Source organism: Rana temporaria, chromosome 9 (genome assembly GCF_905171775.1).
Source record: "Rana temporaria chromosome 9, aRanTem1.1, whole genome shotgun sequence".
NCBI classification, from domain to species: Eukaryota; Metazoa; Chordata; class Amphibia; order Anura; family Ranidae; genus Rana; species Rana temporaria.
This window is the reverse complement of record NC_053497.1, coordinates 52,890,745-52,900,136: the sequence shown is the minus strand read 5'-3', so window position 1 is coordinate 52,900,136 and position 9,392 is coordinate 52,890,745. Positions and strand designations below refer to the sequence as shown.

Sequence of the window (9,392 nt, the reverse complement as noted above, 5' to 3'; positions counted from 1 at the left end):
TAGGGCAGCCCATGTGGATGTGGGAATGCGAGTTCCCACTATGCAGAGATGCAAACGGGGCTCGACAGCTGAGTGTTTCTGTCCACTCCCTCCTATGTACTCGCATAAAGATGACCATACACTATGCAATCTGATTGTGTATTTAGGGAGATTGCGCGATCCCTGATTGCATTTCATTTAAAAACATGCACCTGGAGGTAGGAGGGTGGATGATGCAGGGTGTATGCTAATGAGGTCATCTGGTCCACACCTTCCTGTGTCATCCATTAGTAATTGCCTTACTTCCTGGACAATGTTTGGAAACATGGATGAGGACAAGTGATGTAAGTGTCTGTAGATTTAATGGAAAACTTTGATATTTTTGCAATGCATCAATGCTATAAGATAAGATAAAATAATACTTGAACAAAGGTGAACTTATCCTTTTAAGATGAGGAATTTTGACTTATAAGCGAATTCCATATCTTTAAGTACAACACAGGATCAGGTGTACTCCCCGCCGCTCCATTTCTTGGTTGTATGCATGACTTGCTACAAAACTCATGGAGTAGAGTAGGATTTTTTGCTTATTGTTTTGCCATATAAAATGAATATTAGTGTTGCAGACAACACTATAACTGGTGTGGCGGCGATCAGGAACAACATATTTGGTGGTGATTATGGACACCGACTGGCAGCACTGGTCTGGTGGCAGTGATCAGAGATAATGGCTGGCATAAAGTGATATCAGAACAGCCAGCTATTGTACATGGTCACTGCCACAGCAGTATAAGGTCACTATAGTGAAATTGCACTGGTTCTTGTGACAGTAAGTATAATTTTTTATTTTTTTATTACATTTTGTCACTATAGTGACACTGTACTACTCTGGGGGGTAAAAGTGATCAGGGATTCAGATATTTTCACCCCCCTCCTGTCCAGGCCAATTTTCAGCACTATGACACTTTGAATGACAATTAGTCATGTAACACTGTACCCATATAAAAATTTCATTTTTTCTTTTTTCCTTTAGAGTTTTTTCTCAGTGGTAATTGCCACTGGTTTTTTTTTTTAATTGTTTTGCCATATAAAATACTAAACATTTTGAAAAAAAAAAAAAAAAAACAGAACACGGTTGTCTTTCAGCTACATTTCTTTGGCAAAAATAACCCAAATTAGTGTAAATTATGCAGTCTGTGTGAAAGTAATTGAATATATATATAATATTCATACATTGATCAAGCCTGATGTACAGATTGCATTTAAGTGTCTCAAGAAATGAAATAGGCAAAGACAGTACAAATACCCCCCAAATGACCCCCTTTGTTTTTGGAAAATTAGGCAGTCCAAGGTTTTTACTAAATGCGCGATGGTACGTTTTTTAAAATTGTAATTTAGTTTTTGTCACAATTTTGGAAATTAAGATTTTTTTTTTTATTTTTCTACAAAAGTTGCTATTAAACTAGTTATTTCTCACACACAGAATATAAATCTTTAGCATTAGACTCCAAAACACATTCTGCTATGCCTCCCAAGTATGTGGATACCACATGTGTGAGAATTTTTCAAAGCCTAGATATGCAGAGAGGCCAACAAAAATCCAAGGAGCACCTTTGGTCTTTCAAGGAGCATAAATTACACATTATTTCCTGACTAACTAACACATTGGACAGTGGCAACACCCAAAAAAAATACCCCTATTTGGAAAGCAAACTCTCCAAGATATTTTCTAAAGTTCTTATAAGCCAAGCCTAGCCTACTGGTACATCACTGCCCCCAGGAATGCCATGTTTATTGGCTTGGTGTCTTGCAGGAACATAGTCAGTGGGATGTACAGATGGGGGTCAGTTCATGCCGCAGGCATGGTCAGCAAACAGGCAAAGAATCAGTTCAGGCAACAGGCAAAAACATGATCAATAAACAGGCCAGGGTTAGTACAGGCAGAGGCAACACTATAACTGGTGTGGAGGTGATTAGGGACACCAACTGGCAGCACTGGTCTGGTGACATTGAACTGCTGTGACGGTGATCAGAGATAATGGCTGGCATAAAGTGATATCAGAACAGCCAGCCATTGTACGTGGTCACTGCCACAGCGGTACATGGTCACTATAGTGACATTGCACTGCTTCTTGTGATGGAAAGTACACTTTCTTTTTTTTATTATATATTGTCACTATCATGACACTGTACTACTCTGGGATTAAAACTTATCAGGGATTCCACCCCCCCCCCCCTTTACACTCCGATTGCTTATACAGTAATAGGCAATCAGTAACACTGTTCAAATGTTTCATTCATGAAACCTTTGTTTACTGTTGTGATTGGTCACACCTAGTACATGGTATAGAGCCACTGTGATTGGCCCTGGCACCATATGATTGCTGTGACCAATCACTGAGATCACACAGTAGTAAGCAAGGCATCATGAACGATAGCCTTGTTTACTACTTACTGTAACGGATTGCTATGATTGGCCCTGGTACCATGTGATTGCTGTGACCAATCTCAGCAGCCCGGTGCCATGATCAGTGATCCACTGCATCTGGCAGACACAACAATCCCATATCACGCCCCAGGGGGCACACACTCCTGGAAGGCAGTACAGATATGTCCTCCCATAACTAGATAGCATTTGCCTGGTCATTTATATACATTGACTGGGCAGAAAGTGGTTACACCACTTAGGTCAAGAAGAAAGGTGCAAGAAGGGTACATGCAGCCAAACACATGTTGACATGAAAATACACAAGGAAAGGTGTGAAGATAAATGCAGTGTTTTAAATTAAGCAATTTGAAAGAAAAAAGGAACAAAAAGCAAAAAATACATCATTTTTATTATGTACACAGGGCTCTGCTTTATATACAGGCAAAGATTAAGAACAATACACACAGAGCTGCTTCAGATATTGAAAATCTACAAAATAGGACATGACAAATAATGATGTTTATTGTTTTAAACAAGGGAATGAAAGATGTCTACAGCCAATAGCAACCACACGCCAGTTACCATTAGTGTTTAATGGGAAAAATGACAGCTGTGATCCGGTTGCTACGGGCCATACATTTTTTTTTTTATAAATATTTCCCCTTTGTGTTTGACCAGGTACAATTTTGATGCTTCATCTTTTGTTATAAACTTGGCAATTAAGAACAATTAAACTACAGGTGCAGCAGAGTCTTTGGTAATTGCAACCACAGTACTAAAATCGCTAGTGAATAAAGCCAAACTCCAGGATCATTTTTTTTTTTTTTTCTAATTTTACTCATGTTTTTAAAAAAAAGAAGATGCAGCTTAGGCGATATTCACTCTTCATTTTAAAGCTGCCCCCCAAAAGTACCTCTTTTTGGCCACAAGATGTCACCTGTCTCCTGGGTTGAGTCAAGGCCCAGCAGGCCAGAGGACGTAAAGGAAAAAAAAAAGAAAAAACTAAAAGCATAAAATTGTACTGGGGGGTGGCCATATGGCAGGGGCTTAGGAGGACAGCACTCGCCTGGAGTTTTCCTTTATTCATTACACTGATAAAACAAATGGATCCCAATTATGTAAAATACACAATAGTGGCGATTGATCTTGCAACTGTGTGTGATTTGCTGCAACTACATGCTACTTTGTTCCATCATGTTTAGCATCCGACTGTTCTGCGGCAAATAATCGCTAGTGATTATAGAAACACAATTGTACTGCTAAGATTTGCCCATGTTCCTCCATTCTAGAAGCCAAGTATTGCTCTGCTACAAACATCACTACTGCAGGTTGCCTTACTGGTCTAGAATGTCCTTAAAAAAAAAAAAAAAAAACTTAGTCTGCATATGTGCAGCCACTCACAGCCATAATGGGTTAATCCTAACCCTAGTAAAAGGATGAGATGTCACCAGCACCCAGTTGCAAATATGTACACTCACCCAATAATGCAATGTCACATTAGTCAAATAAGGACCGCTTCGGGGGCCATGCAGGGTCCCTTCCTCAAGACTTAGCGGCAACTTGCAATATGTAGCACTGTAGTGTGTTTTTTTCCAGGGATTATGCCACCATGACATCACTAGGGACACTGTCAATTTAAGAGGGGGGGTAAAAAGAAAAATTTGGTAGATCTTGGGAATCCCACTCATTAGAATTAGAATAGGTGGTGCTATCCACAGTATAGGTGGATGGGTGTCACCAGAGACAATGGTACCAGAAAGAAAGACAGAAAAATGTACAGGGAGGGTCTAGAGGGCACCAATACTTTTTTTTTTTTTATATGCAACTTTTGCCATGACATTTTATAAACAAACGTATTTATGGATGGTACCCGCTGTGGTGTCCAAGAATTGAAGAAGGGACTCAGCCCAGCGCAGCCCCGAAACTTTGACTTATTTGACTACTGTGACGCTGCACCAAAAAAGAGCGTATGTTTGTAACATAGTGCTGGTGACTTCTCATCATTTGAGTGTGATATGCTCTGTGCCATCCTCTACTGCCACTACAAGCACTCATCTATTACCAAGGTTGAAAAACAAAGAAGAGCGGTCCTCATTCTTTGATTTATGTCAATCCTAACCCTGGGATCAGATGGGAGCTTTCCTATTTTTTATTTGCCTGAATCTTTAAGAATGTACTTATTCACACTATGATACAGTAAGGCTACATAAACTTAGGCAGTGAATGCCAATGGACAGAAAGCACTGCTGCACAAATCAGTGACTACAAAGGATACAACGATGGGGAGTTCTTGAACCAAAAAAAAAACAAATTCCCTTCAGGCACTTTGAACATGTACTGGCTTTCAGTGGCTGGAAAAGCCGAGATCCTTAAAGCGGAGTTCCACCCAAAATTGGAACTTCCGCTTAACCCACTCCTCGCCCCCTTACATGCCACATTTGGCATGTAATTTTTTTGGGGGGTTAGTGGGGGGCTTCAGCACTTCCTCCGAGGGGCATCGTAGGCGAATAGCTTAATCGCCTACAGGGAGGGGCTGCGGTAGGCGATCGCCTGGGACACATGACAGGTCCCATGCGATCGCCTGTCCAATGAGAAGAGAGCGCAGCGGGTGCCCGGCCGTGAAGCCGAAAGCTGTCACGGCCGGGTGCCAACACTTAGGATGAAGACGCCGGCCGGGGAGGGGGGGAGAGGAGCGGAGCCCCGGTCGGCGCGTCGCTGGAACATGGAGCAGGTGAGTGTGTGTTTATTAAAAGCCAGCAGCTACACTTTTTGTAGCTGCTGACTTTTAATAAAACACAAAAAATGCCTGGAACACCCCTTTAAATGCCTGTGTGAAAGGCTCTGACGGAAGAAGCCATTACATGTCTAGCAATAATTGCAAGGCAGCAACTATGCGCAGATTAGGCTGATTTACCCCAGAACAACAGCATAACACACAAGTCAAGGAATGCCAGCTTCTCACACAGAAGGCTCCATGATTGAATTTACATAATGAAAGCAAAAGGTAATATTATTCAACTGGAGCATTTATCTACACTGCTTATTAGAGAAAATTACATTCCCTATTAAAAGGACCGTCCCTCATACAAACTCAGCGTCTACGTTTGGCGGGAGCTGGTGCATTGTCCTCCTCCATTTCACTGCTCAACAAGTAGGCGCTTGGATTGACTTCCTGGCGCAATATCCCGCTTAGAATAAACTCGGCTGTAGTAACTGGTATTTTCGATGGCACCGACTTGCACCGCGCTGCATCTTCTGGGCACGACACAATGACGCACTTCTCCTAGAAGGTAAAATTCATGAAGATGTATGCGTTATACAATCTGAAAAGCTACAGGGTTAGGGTTTCCCATTGAAGAATAAGGCTAGGACTCAGGAATTGGAACAGGGACCTCCCCCAGAGGTCAGAAGGCAGGTTCCCAGAGGTCACAGGGTGTGGCTGACCCACCCCCACCAAAGTGTACCGCCAACCCCAACTAAGTCGGGGAATGAACAAGTCAGGGAAAGCATCTTGGGATGACTAAAATAAATAAAAAGTCTCACAGTTACCTTAAATGTCCGGGGCATCTTGGGAAGGAAATTTGCCCCGCTGCAGCAAACTATATCCTTCATCGACTCGGGATCTGGCTTGACACTGGGGGTGATGTGAATATCGTAGCCCTAAAAGCACAGAATAAGCAGGTCAGGAATAATAAACGCAGCAGAGTGGATGAAACCGAGAGAATAAAAATACTGCTCATATATGTGAGTTTGTGGAATTTAAAGCAATCCTGGTGCTGAAAATTAAAATACTCCTTTAAAAGAAGTCACTAAATTATACTTGCCTGTCCTGGCGCTATTTATTAGAATCTTCGCTCTGTTGCTGTGCAAAGACGCCCAAAGGAACTCCAGACTTCACATGCATTTCCAAGTGTGTCCGATGTTCGTGTCCCTCAATATGCTCTGCGATTCCTCCCACAGGCTCCATTGTCACTACTACGTATTGTAGGGTTTAGAGGATGGATCCTCAAACTACGGCCCTCCAGCTGTTGCGGAACTACACATCCCATGAGGCACTGTAAAACTGACATTCACAGACATGACTAGGCATGATGGGAATTGTAGTTCCTGAACAACTGGAGGGCCATAGTTTGAAGACCCATGGTTTAGAGCAGGGATATGCAATTAGCAGACCTCCAGCTGTTGCAGAACTACAAGTCCCATGAGGCATTGCAAGATTCTGACAGCCACAAACAGGACATCCAGAGGCATGATGGGACTTGTAGTTTTACAACAGCTGGAGGTCCGCTAATTGCATATGCCTGGTTTAGAGGATGGTGGGACCGACCACAGATTACAGCATGTAACCAGGCATCTGACCCCAGAACGTATCTTAGAAGAAAAGATCACTGGGGTGGCCTTGCACAGCAACAGAATAAAGATTGTATAAGGGGCATTTTCAGCAGCAGGGGTGCTTCAGTGACCTAAAGTTATCATTTTCATTGCTATCATTCTAGAAGCTGTTGTAATGGTGACTTCAGTGTGACTTTGATTACGTATGACTGGCAGGTACAAATATGCCTCGTTTCCACTGAACAGATCGGTTCGGTACGCTATTTTGGGCGTTTCCATTATGAAAGTGTGCCATAAAACCGAACTGTACCGGACCATTCTGGGTCCTGCTTCAGATGTGGGGCCATAGAAAATGGAACGGTTCCATTAGGGCGGAGATGCAATACATTCCACTGATTGGTGGACGCGCTAGGCATTTTTTCTAAATCCTGTATGGTCCCTGACGGTTCGATTTGCAGTGGAAACGCTCACGAGAATAGACAGGTTCATTCTAACCGTTCCAAATTTTCTGACCCGAACCGTTCCGTTCAGTGGAGTGGAAACGAGGCATTAGGTTAGTGTGTCTTCGGCGGCACCTCTTCTCAGTACACGGAGGGGTCTTATGGCAACTGTTCAACGTCAAACAAGTGTGTAGGAACAAATGAATCCAGTGAATAATTATTTTGTCAAAAGCAAAATACACAGGTTATTGCAGCTGTACAACTTCTGAAAATGTTAGCTACCTCGCTGTCTCTGGACTCAAAACTCAATGGTCCAACGCAAGTATTCAGCTATTAAAAGGCAAAGTCAAATGGGTTACCTGATCTGCATGGTTTTCCTGAGCCAGTGACCGAAAGCTTTGACATAACCAGCATTTCAGACAGTCAGCAATGTCAGCATTAATATTAGATTTTAAAGCTGAATTCAAGGTATGGTTTTTTTTTTTCATAGTTGGCCCAGGTTGGACCAATGTAGAAATGCATATTTCATATCTGACCAATGTTCGTGGAAGCAGTAAATCCCCCTACTGCATGGTATTCACAGAGAGTTGCTTGCTTGGCACAAGTGCCATTCAGAGAACACTTTGCATACAAAGCTTCTCTGATTGGACGAGTAGAGAGGAATGGCAGGGATGGTATCCCAAAGAAAGTGAGGATCACTGTAGTAGCAGAGACCACTGAGATTCTCCACTGTATTATTCTAACCTGATCAGATGGAAGTAACATATATATTGACGCACATAATATCCACATTAAAGGATATGCACATGGCAAACTCAGAAGCAAGTTAAAGGTCAAATGCTTTGACTTGACACGAAGATGCTTTGATCTGCTTTCTGTCTCGTCCGCTGAAGGGCCCAGGAAGGCTCTCACCTTTGGCTTATATCGCTAAACCTACAAGACGCTAACAAACTAAAAAAAAGTAGTTGGCCAGCCCAGAATAATCCTCCCTACTACCACGATTCCTCAATTTTTTGCTAGTTTTCCAGGAGAATGGATGGCCCGGATTCAGAAAGGACTTACGACGGCATATCTCCAGATACGCCGTCGTAAGTCCAAATGAGCGCCGTCGTATCTATGCGCCGATTCATAAAAGGCAGTTACGCCTGAATTTGGCCAAGATACGACCGACGCAAGTCTCCTACGCCGTCGTATCTTGGGTGCATATTTACGCTGGCCGCTAGGGGCGCTTCCGTACATTTACGCGTTGAATATGCAAATGACCTAGATACGCCGATTCAGAAACGTACTTGCGCCCGTCGGATTTAGCTACGCCGTTTACGTAAGGCATCGGTCCGGCGTACGTTTACCCCCTCATAAAGCAGGGGTAAGTCATGTTAAGGTATGGACGTCGGAACAGCGTCGTATTTTACGTTGTTTGCGCAAGTCGTATGTGAATGGGGCTGGGCGTGTGTTACATTCACGTCGACAAAGCATTGTGCCGACGTATCTTAGGGAGTATTTGCGACGTGACTCTGAGCATGCGCCGTTCGATCGGCCATGCATTTACATGGGGTCACGCTTCATTACAATACAACACGCCCACTGCCTTGCTACTTTGAATTACGCGGGCTTACGCTGGCCCATTTACTATACGCCAACGTAACTTTGGGAGCAAGTTCTTTCTGAATACAGTACTTGCCTCTCAATGTTACGTCGGCGTAGCGCATAGGAGATGAGTTACGCCCGCTCAAAGATACGACAATGTATCTGAATCGCGGCTGATTTCTTTTCTGTAGGTCTGCTATGTTAAAAGACCAACCTATTTTTTTGCCAGCACATTTTTATTCTTAAATTTTGCATTCAAGTGGTTGTAAAGCTTTTTTTTGTATTAAATAACAAACATGTCTATGCTTACCTGCCCTGTGCAATGCTTTTGCACAGAGCAGCCCTGATCCTCTTCTTCTGGGGTCCCCGCTGACGCTCCAAGCTCCTCCTCTTCATTGGGTACCCCCATGGAAAGCCGCTTTCCACGAGACACCTGTGCGCACTCACTGCTGCATCTATTGACATAGACAGCGGGACTCGTCCCCGCCCCCTCCCATGTCACTGGTTTTGATTGACAGCAGCTAGCAATCTGTCCAATGATGAGAGAGACAGCAGCTGGAGCCGCTGCACTTGTGCACATAGATGGATCAGATTGGGCTCAGGTAAGAAAAAAGGGGGAAGGGCTT

The 9,392-nt window shown here is 43.3% G+C and overlaps 1 protein-coding gene across 3 annotated transcripts in view; it reads right to left on the bottom strand.

Moving 5' to 3' along the window:
• Positions 1-5,155: 5,155 nt before the first annotated feature.
• The window catches only part of MDC1 (mediator of DNA damage checkpoint 1), a 70,487-nt gene continuing 66,250 nt past the window's right edge, over positions 5,156-9,392 (bottom strand). For all 3 annotated transcript variants that reach the window (XM_040323472.1, XM_040323474.1, XM_040323473.1), the window contains 2 exons: positions 5,957-6,067; positions 5,156-5,690 (listed from right to left, as the gene is read on the bottom strand). In XM_040323472.1, coding sequence (XP_040179406.1) covers positions 5,499-5,690; positions 5,957-6,067 — 303 coding nt within the window. In that variant the 3' untranslated portion in view covers positions 5,156-5,498. The remainder of the gene's footprint in view (positions 5,691-5,956; positions 6,068-9,392) is intronic.